This window comes from Cibotium barometz, chromosome 15 (assembly GCF_041138505.1).
Source record: "Cibotium barometz isolate CiBa-2024 chromosome 15, ASM4113850v1, whole genome shotgun sequence".
NCBI lineage: Eukaryota > Viridiplantae > Streptophyta > Polypodiopsida > Cyatheales > Cibotiaceae > Cibotium > Cibotium barometz.
In genome coordinates this window covers 16,603,439-16,617,257 of record NC_141060.1, presented here as the reverse complement: position 1 = coordinate 16,617,257, position 13,819 = coordinate 16,603,439, and the positions used below count along the sequence as shown (strand labels likewise).

General features: G+C 45.7%; 1 protein-coding gene across 2 annotated transcripts in view; it reads left to right on the top strand.

Annotated features, from left to right (window-relative positions):
* Positions 1–13,559, top strand: part of LOC147631014 (FACT complex subunit SSRP1-like) — a 34,494-nt gene extending 20,935 nt beyond the window's left edge. For both annotated transcript variants that reach the window (XM_086809346.1, XM_086809347.1), the window contains 10 exons: positions 10,124–10,232; positions 10,500–10,586; positions 10,878–10,970; positions 11,091–11,288; positions 11,478–11,632; positions 11,930–12,092; positions 12,177–12,272; positions 12,367–12,540; positions 12,986–13,064; positions 13,189–13,559. In XM_086809346.1, the coding sequence (XP_086665472.1) occupies positions 10,124–10,232; positions 10,500–10,586; positions 10,878–10,970; positions 11,091–11,288; positions 11,478–11,632; positions 11,930–12,092; positions 12,177–12,272; positions 12,367–12,540; positions 12,986–13,064; positions 13,189–13,316 (1,282 nt within the window). In that variant the 3' untranslated portion in view covers positions 13,317–13,559. The remainder of the gene's footprint in view (positions 1–10,123; positions 10,233–10,499; positions 10,587–10,877; positions 10,971–11,090; positions 11,289–11,477; positions 11,633–11,929; positions 12,093–12,176; positions 12,273–12,366; positions 12,541–12,985; positions 13,065–13,188) is intronic.
* The last annotated feature ends 260 nt before the right edge of the window (positions 13,560–13,819 follow it).

Below are 13,819 nucleotides of genomic sequence, written 5' to 3'. Positions count from 1 at the left end.
AAGAGAGATGGAGAGAAGAGAGAGAGATTGCTGAGTTTCAGTATATTCATAATGTACAAAAAGGAAGTACAATCTTGGCTAGCCTTTGGCTGCCCCATCAAAAGGTGAATACACCTAATCTAATGTCTACCCTATGACTTAGCCCAAGGAAGGACTAAATGAATGACTAGGAGCGAAGCCATGCCTATTTATAGGCCTTGAAAGCAGAGGGATGCTGTTGGCCAGGTCACCCGGACAAGTCCTCAACTTTGCTACAGTCGACGAGATCTTGCTTCATAAATCCCTAGCCGACAGCCTCTTGGGTAATCCGCCCACCTTCATACCCATGCCTAGTTGCAACAGCTCCAAAGTCGAGTCCAAAACTGTTTCTATTTTGGTTCTTTATCTTGTTGCCCTTCAATGATCAGCCCTGGGAATTAGCATGCACATGTCTTGCACATGAGTAATGTGAACATGTGATCCAGTGTGGAGTGTCCTCTCGGAAAACCTGCCTGCCATCTGCTGAGCTCATGCTCCAAGATTGATCCATAAATCTTGGCCAATGTGTGACCAACCAATCATAATAGTCCTGTAGTTGCCGGGGTCCATGGGGTCACCTGCCTTCAGAATGGGCACAATGGTATTCGAGGACCAACTATCGAGAAAACCCTCGCATACTGTCACCATTTGGCCAACCCAATTGGTCCACCCGTGCTTTCTCATCATGTATGTACATTGGACTGGTGTCCATGTGGAATTGGCTTTCCATTGGGACTTGTGCCTCTGTGTACATGTCCGGAAATGCTTGGTGGATTGGTGTGCCATTGGGTCTAGTACCTTGTGTACTTACCTGGAGCACGTCTATTCTGGTATAGTCTCATGAACGGGGATTGTTTATACCAATGCTGCATTGCAGAACATATTTATGTGCTTACTTGCAATTGAAATTGCATGCTGTTTTCAGGCTTGCTTGACCAATGTGTAGTTTCGGGTAAGGGGACGCCCACCCGTGAACCGTGCATGTGAAACTGTTTGTTGACATGGTTATGTGGCATGTGACATGTGGTAAGTATTGGTCATAAACCTAGACTTAGGAATTAGCACTAATTTATAAGTGAGTGTGTATACACTTCGTTAAGTTTTGGGCGACCAAAACTCACTTATAAATTATGACCAGCCCGGTGTTCACACACTGATGTCCCGAGGTGGACAAAACCCAATTCCCACCGCCCAGACCTTATCCCCTTTGTACAAAGGGAGTAACCAGCTATGTGTTCGTTCTAGCTTGCTCCACAAAGCACCTACCTACCACCTAGAGTGAACAACTCACCACCTCACTCTTCCCTCTCTCTCTAGAAGTAGGCGCCTCCTTCATGAGGCCTCTTTGGCTGTATTTTCTGCACTCTCCTTCTCAACTCCATATCCAAGCTTGCTAGGGTGTTTTCCAAACTTCCAAGAGTGTTTCTAGGTGCTATTCACTCTCCTACTCACTCCCAATGATTGAAATTCAATAAAACAGCTCTCATTTTTGCTGTAATTTCTGGTCTTTTTGTTGAAAACCCTAATTTCAGCTTTCCTTTCTCAAGTTGAACCATAGGGGAAGCTTTCCCAGGGTTCCCTTTATCCTCTTGAAGACTTTTGTCACGAAGGATTGCGACAAAACGAATATTTCAACACTACAAGCACTTCCATTGCGAAGACTTCCGCTGTCGTCGACTCTACTTGCAATTGGTAAGCTTTTATGCTTAAATATGGAAGCAAGTAGCAGGAGGGAGGAACCGGATTACAAGATCACATACCCTATATAGTGTTCTCTTATCCTACGTGCTCTCTTGTAGATTGTTGCTACCATGTGTTGGTGGAACAATAGAGAGCAGAGGGAACATGGGCACGTGAGAGGGTAGTGTGAGTTGCAAGTCTACACCGACAACCACCTTGTTTGCAATAGTGTTCATATGCATTGGTATGGAAATCTGGTTAGAAATGTCCATGACACTATGTACTTGATTCTCCCAAGATCAATATACTTTATTTGAGGGAGGGGTCGGCCGTCCCGGCTCATTGTGCGTCTCTTGTCAATTCAGCAAATTACTTCTTGTATTGAGCATGTTGTCCATTAAATCTTGGTGCATTTAAGTGTTTTGATTAGCATTGTGTTCAACCAAGTTATATTGGTATCAGAGCATAGAGTTCTCTTTCACTTCTATCGTGAGAGACGATCACCGTGAACACTAGCTATCTCTACACTTAGAACACTATGGACAGCCATATAGTGAATGTTGGAGATGCTAACACAAGAGGCGGGGACAATGAAATGAATGCCTCCAATGCTTTATAGGACGGGCAAACTCATGTGGTGCACATTAGGGAATATGAATATGTGGGATAGTCGTCCGTGGCAGAGAGAAAATGCAAGAAGACGAGTCCATAGTCTGAAGTGCTTAGCTTACTCGTATGCAAGCTCTTCACCATGCACAACAAGAAGAATTGAAGCTCTACCGTTGTGAGGATCCATTGGTACATGACCGTTTGAAAGCCAAGAAAGTTGAATCTTATATGGATCATGCAATGGCAATGATTGCTCAAGAGTTGCACATGCAACAGAGGTGCGTACTTGGCTTATACTGAGGATGCCTATGCAAAAAAGGCAACCATCCCACATGTCTTGGAATCCCCATAGGTGCTCGAACAAGAGGAACCATCGGCGACTTCACGCCATGCAGGAGTACCTTATGTAGCCTGTGCAGGATGCAATGTTTATGGTAGAGGTCAAAATGTATGTCAAATGCCATTGCCGGTTGAAAATGTGCATGCACAACACATGCAACATGGGCTGTAATTTTCTGTTGATGGAGATATTCCGCGTCTCTCTTATGCCACTCATGTCTTTGAGTGTGCTCGTGAGGGAGAAGCTATGGGTGAAAATGCACCAATGCATGTTGAGGGGCCAGCCATGCCTCATGCTGACACGGCACATGTATCTATGCCTAATGCATCACCTTTTGTTCCTAAAATGATACCCGTCACAGGGGCTGTCCCAATGGACAAACATGCGGGAAAACATGTTGAGACGCAAGCTCATGCATCAAAGTCTCATGACTTCAAAGCCGGAGACAAATCTGTGAAGTTTGACGCATATCATGGGGAATACGATGCATCAAAGGCACTTGCTTTTATTGCCCAATTTGATATTGCTTTCAGTGATGAGGATTTCACTTAGAAATCCATGATCCGGCGTGTAAGCATGTTCATGAAAGAAACTGTTGCCCATTGGTGGCTTGTCACTGAATCCTGTTAGATCATGGGAAGAGTTCAAGGAGAGGTTCTATGCCCAATTCTTGCCTCCCAATGCATTGAATGAGATAACAATGAAGTGGGATTCGGTGAATGAAACCGGCCTTCAGAAATCTGACGGGCGGTGAAACAAACACTCGCACATAAAACACTTCAACGCCATTGAGGACCTAGAAAAGGAAAACAAACAGGGGGAGCTAGAGTGCTCCTGCAAACAGTACACGGACACCGATTGGCCCCAAAACGCAGTGGCTCCCCTTGCGGTATTTCTTTTATTGATTATAAGAGCTTTGATTACAATAAAGCTGGGAACTTAGCCGTCATAGTAGAACTCCTGAAGCCTGCAAATACCCTGCATCATGGCTTCATATCCACTCGGCATCCACAAACAAGTCCAGCCATTGTTCACATCAAAAGACTCTCACACATTGAGTCCTGTATACAGAAGCTTTCTCCCATGATCAGGGCTACCACAACCATCCATAGCCTCTCACCCTATGAATAGCATCACACCTTGACACATCCAGTGCTTTTGCATCACAACACAGACTGCTAAACTGTCTCTCAAAAGAGAACTCGTATCACAGCACATCATACCATACAGTCGACACACCTGTACCAACCCTCTCTACCTTCCAAGGGTACTATCCATCTCTGTCATGAAATTCCTTGTCCCCTGTCCAATCAGTAGCAAGGCTGTACCATACATGTGTCCATTCCTGTATCTTCTGCCTGCATGTGACCTATCTCCTGGAGAAACCAAAAAACATGTTTCCTCGAGAAACCTACGACCTGTTTCCACATGAAACCCTTAGGCCTGTTTCCCTTTGAAACTTCTGTCCTGTTTCCATACAGAACCATTCATGGCACCATTCAACAACAGTGCCAACAACGGCATACATCTAGTTACCTGTTCCCTCATGAAACATCTGGAAACATAGAGATGCCCATAAGTGTAGGTCCCTCTATTCCTTTCTAGCAGGAAGAGAACAATCTGCTCCATGAGCACGCAGCCATGTGAGCTTGCATCACTCCCATGCCAAGAAACATTTTCAATTGACCTGTACTTGCAGCCGGAAACCCAAGTACATAGCTGAATTTGCCATAAAAAGAAAAGTCCTATACGCGCCTGTATATTCAGCCACACAGCAGCCAACCAATCCTGCATCGGCCAAAGAAAGAGAGAGAGAAGTAGGCCTGTGTCTCTGCCCTGTAGTGCAGCACAGCAGCCAACTTTAATCCCCTAAAAGCATGTGTAAACAAGTACTAGGTTGCGCCTCTGCGCTCTGCAGCACAGCCCGACTGTAGCTCTTCCAAGAAGCAACCTGTGACCAGCAGCGCAGATCTCCTTCCAAGCGAAAAGCATCTTTTTATCAAAAGGGATGCGCCTCCTTTTCTGCCTGCCAGTCCCTCTTTTCTAAGAGAAGCAAAGCATGTATATATGCTGCCCGTCTCCTAGCCAGCCAACGAGGGAGAGCAGTCCAGCCCGACTCTTGCTGTTGAGCTGTGCACTGCGTGCGGTCTGCCCACTAGCTATCCAAAGAGAGACAGAGAGAGAGAGAGCAAATGTAGTCCAGCCCCGCCTCCTGCTCACTGTGCACTACCTGCAATTTACCGACCAATAGCCACAAGGAGGAGCAAAACCTGTCGTACTGCACCTCCTGCAGCCAGCCCGCCAGTAGCCAAAAAGGGAAAGTAAACGTGCTGCAGCCCGACCTCTTCCCCAAAGGCGTGGACAGCCCTGCGTTTCCTGCAGCCCAAACCACCAGCCTTTCAAGGAGCCCCTCCGCAGCTGCCCGACTTTTTTCCCAAAGGATGAAGCTCATCAGTCTGCTGGCCCGACCAGCCTGCAAGAACTTTTTCCACAAGCCAAAAAGCACGTGTGACTGAAGCTGCAGCTCGACTCTCTCTAAAAGAAGCATATGCCCCCATAATAGCATAAAGGCCACGATTATCCCCTAAAAGGGGTTCTTTTACTTTTAAAGGCTTTTAAACCTTTGGCCCCTCCAAACCCCTTTGTCCCCATGGGTTATGAGAAAAGACTTTAATCACTTGGCCCCCTTCACACTTGGGGTTGTCCACGCATGGGTTTACTTTTTGACTCCAATCTGATGCCATTCACACTGTCCTCCATGTCCCCGTGCACACCTGCATACTGTCCAGAGAAAAACACAGGGTCGTGACATACCCCCCTCTTGAAAAATAGCAAGCGTCCTCGGTTGCACTCAATGGCACAGTAAGGCATCTTATGAGCAAAGACTCCCCATATGACAAAAGCAATGGCCCTCAAGTGCATCTAGGTGATGAAACAATCATCTTGCACAATATGGCCACACCGTCACGTCAAAGATACAAACAACTCTTGCTTGTTCCTGCAAAACCTACAGCAAAAGTCTAAAACCAAGTGGAAACACGTTAATTGTGTTAGCCAAAAACAAAACCATGCATCATTCTACATATGACACACATATGCATGATACATATATGCATTCGCAAACAATATGCTTCTCAAGATGCTCTACCTACTCTAAAGTAACAATCTAAGGGCTGCTCGCAAGCCTTACGCCCCTGGGCATCCCGTAGGACCCATGACTGATGGTACAACATGAGCATATGAAAGCACTCAATGCATCGAAACAATACATCCACTAAGTACTTCCCACATATGTCTCATGGCCATCCCGCAGGAGTCACACCCAATGGTGCATCCATGAACATAATAAAGCACTTGATGTGTCATACCAATATACATGCAGCACACGACACAATCCAGAGTATTACCTAATGTATTCCCAATGGTACCAGGATCCAATGGCACCAGAATACAATAATACCACAAAAAGTGTATGCATACATGCACAAATAGAGTTTGATCCATATATCCATGAACCAAACCAACTCTAGGACTGCTCGGCAAGACTTATGCCCTCCATAGAGTTATCCATAGTTGCAGTTATAGTTCAAGGTGCGCATGACTGTGAACCATACTCAACCATCGTCTCATGTGTCTAGAACACAAGATCATAGAAGTCCCATAAGCAGATGTACTGTCAGCCTCCAGTACCTTCGGGTGAATACAAAGATGTCACCAAGCGACTCCTAGATAACAACTGAGCGTGTTTGTAACAAGGGAGCGGAGGTGCTACCCCCCTCTTGAGCATCAGGCAATGCTCCAGACCTATGCTCTGCTGAACTTGAATGAGCCGTAACAAGAGTCGACTCCAACTCAAAGGCATCAAGATAAAGCTGCAAATCCTGAGGTGAATATGCTAAGTCACCCTCCTCCATCCACTTCGCATCCATCAGTGAACAGTTCGTGAACTTCACAAGATAGCGAGGGAAACTTTACCTTGTACCTTTCTTTCCTTATGTGCCAGTATTTGCTCGGGAATAAGAACCTCGTCAAGTTCCGTCGCTTCCGTCTGAGCCTCATCTGATACAGTCTCAGGCACCCAAAACCTGCTTGTACTCCACCCAAGTGGTAAGCACAAGTCCCTGATGAAGCATAGTAGATCACCACTACTAAACATAGAAAGAAACTGTCTTCCGAACCCATGAAGCCTCTATGAAGATACGACCGGTGACAAACTGTTGAAAGCCATAGCCTTCAATCCATGTTTTGCACCATAACACTTCAACTGCTTCTTGTTCCTGGCCGACTACTTCTTGTCCTTGGTGTCTTTTCTCTTGAGCTTCATCTTCAGCTCTTGCTCTTCACCTCATATAGGCAAAGACACACAATCCTGCACTGTCTCCTGCACTTCCTTGAGAAAGTCGACGATGTCCCGGCAAACGGAACCTTGAAACCGGCCTTCAGAAATCTGACGGGCGGTGAAACAAACACTCGCACATAAAACACTTCAACGCCATTGAGGACCTAGAAAAGGAAAACAAACAGGGGGAGCTAGAGTGCTCCTGCAAACAGTACACGGACACCGATTGGCCCCAAAACGCAGTGGCGCCCCTTGTCGTATTTCTTTTATTGATTATAAGAGCTTTGATTACAATAAAGCTGGGAACTTAGCCGTCACAGTAGAACTCCTGAAGCCTGCAAATACCCTACATCATGGCTTCATATCCACTCCGCATCCACAAACGAGTCCAGCCATTGTTCACATCAAAAGACTCTCACACATTGAGTCCTGCATACAGAAGCTTTCTCCCATGATCAGGGTTGCCACAACCATCCATAGCCTCTCACCCTATGAACAGCATCACACCTTGACACATCCAGTGCTTCTGCATCACAACATAGACTCCTAAACTGTCTCTCAAAAGAGAACTCGTATCACAGCACAACATACCATACAGTCGACACACCTGTACCAACCCTCTCTACCTTCCAAGGGTACTATCCATCTCTGTCATGGAATTCCCTGTCCCCTGTCCAATCAGTAGTAAGGCTGTACCATACATGTGTCCATTCCTATACCTTCTGCCTGCATGTGACCTATCTCCTGGAGAAACCCAAAAACATGTTTCCTCGAGAAACCTACGACCTGTTTCCACATGAAACCCTTAGGCCTGTTTCCCTTTGAAACTTTTGTCCTGTTTCCATATAGAACCATTCATGGCACCATTCAACAACAGTGCCAACAACGGCATACATCTAGTTACCTGTTCCCTCATGAAACATCTGGAAACATAGAGATGCCCATAACTGTAGGTCCCTCTGTTCCTTTCTAGCAGGAAGAGAACAATATGCTCCATGAGCACGCAGCCATGTGAGCTTGCATCACTCCCATGCCAAGAAACATTTTCAATTGACATGTACTTGCAGCCGGAAACCCAAGTACATAGCTGAATTTGCAGCCAAACAAAAACAGCCCATAAAAAGAAAAGTCCTATATGCGCGTGTATATTCAGCCACACAGCAGCCAACCAATCCTGCATCGGCCAAAGAAGAGAGAGAGAAGTAGGCCTGTGTCTCTGCCCTGTAGTGCAGCACAGCAGCCAACTTTAATCCCCTAAAAGCATGTGTAAAATAGTACTAGGTTGCGCCTCTGTGTTCTGCAGCACAGCCTGACTGTAGCTCTTCCAAGAAGCAACCTGTGACCAGCAGTGCAGATCTCCTTCCAAGCGAAAAGCATCTTTTTATCAAAAGGGATGCGCCTCCTTTTCTGCCCGCCTGTCCCTCTTTTCTAAGAGAAACAAAGCATGTATATATGCTGCCCGTCTCCTAGCCAGCCAAAGAGGGAGAGCAGTCCAGCCTGACTCTTGCTGCTGAGCTGCGCACTGCCTGCGGTCTGTCCACTAGCTATCCAAAGAGAGACAGAGAGAGAGAGAGCAAACGTAGTCCAGCCCCGCCTCTTGCTCACTGTGCACTACCTGCAATTTACCGACCAATAGCCACAAGTAGGAGCAAAACCATTCGTACTGCACCTCTTGCAGCCAGCCCACCAGTAGCCAAAAAGGGAAAGTACACGTGCTGCAGCCCGACCTCTTCCCCAAAGGCGTGGACAGCCCTGCGTTTCCTACAGCCCAAACCACCAGCCTTTCAAGGTGCCCCTCTGCAGCAGCTGCCCGACTTTCTCCCCAAAGGATGGAGCGCATCAGTCTACTGGCCCGTCCAGCCTGCCAGAACTTTTTCCACGAGCCAAAAAGCACATGCGACTGAAGCTGCAGCTCGACTCTCTCTAAAAGAAGCATATGCCCCCATAATAGCACAAAGGCCACGATTATCCCCTAAAAGGGGTTCTTTTACTTTTAAAGGCTTTTAAACCTTTGTCCCCTCCAAACCCCTTTGTCCCCATGGGTTATGAGAAAAGACTTTAATCACTTGGCCCCCTTCACACTTGGGGTTGTCCACACATGGGTTTACTTTTTGACTCCAATCTGATGCCATTCACAGTGTCCTCCATGTCCCCGTGCACACCTGCATACTGTCCAGAGAAAAACACAGGGTCGTGACAGTGAAGCAAAATGAGGGGGAAAAAATGAATGCGTATGTGCAAAAGTTTTCGAAAGTGCTTTTGGAGGTGTCTCCATTTGTGCATGTCACCGAGGTGGAAAGGAAGAGAAGGTTTCAATCGGATTGCAACCTGTATACAAAGCGGGACTACAAATGTAGCTTGGTCACGCCTTACACTAACTAATTGCAAGGGAGAGGTGGCTGTCCGAGGACGTGGTAAAGGGAGGCAGCATAGGTATGCCAAGTGTTGGGTGAGGTAATCAGAGTCGATGTGCAATGAGAGCCTTTAGGCCTCTTTGCAGTCCCGTCCCAAAAACAGCTGGTATAGCTCTTGCTCAAGTGTGGCTAGATAGGCACGCTTCTTTCTTCGCATGAGGTGCCGGAAGATGACTCGTGCGTGCTGGTGAGTGGTGGAGCTTGGGGCAATCTCTTGTTGCAGGCAGGCATAGGTCTTTCGGCATTCCTCATCATACCCATTGTTCTGTGGAACAGTCCCATCTCGCGGTCGGGAGTGGCTTTGGTGTGTGTCTCACGAGTTGCTCGAACTTCGGCCAACTCTGTTTTCTTGTCGTGGAGTTACATTGTTCCTCAACGATCCATATCTTTATGCCCTTGATTTTTTTAAATTGTTTGAGAATAGGCCAAAGTGACTGATTGCATGATTGCCTTTTCATTGAACTGTACCAAGGAAATCCCACTCAATCATGGTGTGGTTTCAGCTAATTTGTACTGCAAAAAGCCCTCCTTGTACCATTCTTCAGGCATTCTGGCTCCGCGGATTTGACAGCATGTCAGCTCTCGCAATTCCTTCTCCTGAATTTCAGCTGTGACTTCAAACTTGATGTGCTCTCACAAATCCTCTTGGTCAGAGAGAGAGAGAGAGAGAGAGAGAGAGAGAGAGAGAGAGAGAGAGACTCAATGGTTTATGGCTGTATTCAGAGGTCGATATAGTGTGGAGTTGCACCTCTCCTTCCTACGTTTGCAGGGGCAGGCCAACGATTTCAAGATTCAGTATAGCAGTGTAGTTCGGCTCTTTGTGCTGCCAAAGGTGAAGAACTCTTTGAGGGTTTTTTTTTGCTGCAAGTAGGTTGTGCTAGCTATGCACATGAGTGAATGGGTTGCACCCCATTTTTTTTTTGAGGTCCTCTTGACCCTAACGGGCCTGGCAATCTTGCAGAGGTGTCAAGGGTTGCACTCCTCAAGTGCTGAACTGGCGGATTTGCTTGGCAAGGAGTGCATACTCTGTTTATGATGTGTCTGTGTTGCAGTTTCAATTTTTCAGTATAATTGACATAGTGTTTGTCTTGAATGGCAGTCTAATCAACCACATACTTTTGTTGTTATTACATTGGATCCTCCAATTCGGAAGGGACAGACATTTTATCCGCATATCATTCTGCAGGTAACTTATTCTAATCTTTTATTCTATAAATTGTACACAACCTTCCCCACCAATTTGATGGTGAGTGGGGAGTTGGGTGGGCAAGATTCATCCCAGACAGGGCCGTCTGAGTGGGCTTTGCTGACTGGCAGGGGTTGATTGTGGATCCAGCCTTACTGCAGTTGTGAATTTTCTTTTGTTTTTTTGTCTCTTGGAGGGGCACCTTCTTGCCTACTGATTTAGTATAGTAGACACTTCTTCTTTGATCTAGAGATACTGGTCCTTTTTTTTGACTTTGTTTTGGGTATGTAGTTTCCTACAGAAGAAACTACTGAATGTGATCTAACAATCAGTGAGGAGTTACTCAATTCGAAGTACAAGGAACGGCTACAAGCAACTTATAAGGTGATACAGCTGAATAATATTGCAGTAGTTGGGGCTGTAGTAACAGGTTGGAGTTTGTGAATAATGATGCTTCTTTATCAGGCTTGAGTGTCTGATTAATGATGTTTCCTTATGGGACAGGGATTAGCATTTGAGGTTTTTGCTCAAATCCTGCGTGGTCTGTCGGGAGCAAAGGTGACACGGCCAGGGAAATTTAGAAGCAGTCAAGATGGTTATGCTGTCAGGGCGTCTCTTAAGGCAGAAGATGGTGTCTTGTATCCATTAGAGAAAGGGTTTTTCTTCCTTCCAAAACCGCCAACGCTTATACTTCATGATGAGGTTTGTCATTAAAAAGAAGCTTTTCTTCTTCCTTGGCGTATACATGTGTACGTGCATGAGAGAGAGAGAGAGAGAGAGAGAGAGAGAGAGAGAGAGAGAGAGAGAGAGAGAGAGAGAGAGAAGCAAGCAACATATGGTGCTATATTACTTCTCACGGCTAGGATCCTGAGTCCTTTCTTCATGCTGCAGATCGACTATCTTGAATTCGAAAGGCATGGGGCAGGGGGTACGAGCAGTATGTCTTCGCATTATTTTGACTTAATTATTCGTCTCAAAAGTGAGCAAGAGCATCAGTTTCGTAACATTCAGCGAAATGAGTACCACAATCTTTTCAATTTTATCAAGTAAGCTATCATCTCTCAACCAGAGACTGTAAACATCATGGGAAAATTGTTTTTTTCTCTGCTTTGTACATGTGTATGTCAGTGCACACACACTACCTACATAATGTATCCATGTATGTATATAGTAGATGATATTTTTCTTTTTCTGCTGAGTCGTGGAGACCAGTAAATTTCCTTTGTGTTCTTGTGAAAGAGAGGGAGACTGTCAAGCCCTCTTCATTCTTTGGCTTGAGGGGGTTTGTGCATCTCTTGACCCATCAAATTTACGTATGATGGTGTTTTTCTGGGTGCACGTAGCTCCAAGAACTTGAAGATTTTGAATTTAGGAGAGGTGCAAGGGCCCAGTGGAGTTGCAGCTGTCTTGGAAGGATCAGAAGATGAGACCGTCGATCCTCACCTTGAACGAATCAAGAATGCCCGGGATGGTGGGGCTGGAGGTGCAGTTGACAGTGATGAAGAGGTACGACCCCTTGTTAAAGTAATGATTCTTTTGATATGAAAATGGAGGTGCTGTAGCTAATACAGGATGCTCTCTTACTGGCAGGATGAAGATTTTGTTGCAGAGAAAGATGATGCAGGCTCTCCAACAGATGATTCTGATGAAGAAGGCTCAGATGCTAGCGAGGATGAAGACGAAGAGGCAAGCATTTTTGTCGTAGATCTGTCTGCTGCTCATTGTTTATTTGCTCACTTCCTTTGCTTTACAAGGTTGTTAACCATTTTTTTTTTCCCAGAAGCCTGCAAAAGAGAAGAAGAGAGAGCCCGCGGCTCCAAAAGCCACAGCAGCAAAGAGAAAGAGGAAAGAAGATGGTGAAGAGGATGGCAAAAAGAAGAGAAGGAAAAAGGACCCCAATGCACCGAAGAGATCTATGACGAGCTTCATGTATTTTTCACAAGCTGAAAGAGAGGTACGAAAATAGGTCTTTTTAAATACCGTAATCACAAATGATATGAAAAACAGATTGTATGGCTCGTTCAAAAGGGATGCCCTTTCAGGGGTGTAAGTTGGCACGCACACCCCCCCTCCCCCCTTTGGACAAAAAACCTGTCCGGCGGGAACTCCTCTTGTGAATTGACTTGCAGCCCACCACCATAATTTCTCGACGCTCTTTAGCAAGACTGCTGGACACGCTGCCCTTATCAAACATCTGACAAAAGTAACACCTAGCAGGAATGGAACCTGCTGGCCAGAAGGTCACCAGCCATATGCCTTTACAGCTGGGTTGCAATGATCTGCTCTGGGGGGCAAATGCGGGCCCAAGTTGTGCTGTCACGTGTTGGAATTTCAAAATGGAGTCTGTCCTTAAAATTGCTCGACGTAATCTGCTTACCAAAATTGAATGCCTTGCACAGGTGCTAAAGAAAACAAATCCAGGGTTGCAGTTTAAGGACGTGGGGAAGGTTATTGGGGAGAGATGGAAAAAGCTGTCAGGTAGTGTTCAATGCAGTTCATAGCATCCTTTCTTTGCCAGTCTTATACCGATGTATCTCCTTTCTACTTAGGTCTTATATCACCTCTGGGAAGTTCAAATTGCTAATGCATGATGTATGTTCAGAGGAAGAGAAAGAACCATATGAAGCTAGTGCAAGGCTTGACAAGGTGAGATACAGCAAAGAGATGGCCGAGTACAAGAGCGGTGCACAAGCTGCTGGAAATGGGTCCTCTGATGAAGAATCAGAGTAACCTTGCTCCCCACAGTAATTTTTATCAGCTGTGGAGTTCAAGATACCGTGTATTATATAGGGTTACTTGATAGAGTCTTTACCCTGAAAGATCTCTAGAATCCTTGAGGTATTATTTTGTATACAGAGCAGCTTCCGAACCAACTTTTTTGCACAATTCTACCAGAAGTTTGGAAATGGGAGGTGCTCAGCTAAATGTGTCATCGTTCTTTTTTTCAAAGCATAAGCTGTCTCAGTTTGCATAGCTCTTTTGCTTTTGGCTTGAAAGCGCTGGCCAAATAAGGCTAATAATTTTGCTTGAGCACCCTTGTTTGATTGAGACCAAGGAACAAAAATACTGAGGCCTAATAAAGAACAGGAACACGAAGGGCAAGTGGCGCCTGAAAGTTGTGTTAAATTGGTATGAGCAGCAATCATGCACAATCATCACGAAGAAGGGAGAGCTGTGATTTTTGGTTAATCTATTCAGATGAGAGGTCAAAGTGAGAACTACCCATTTTTCCC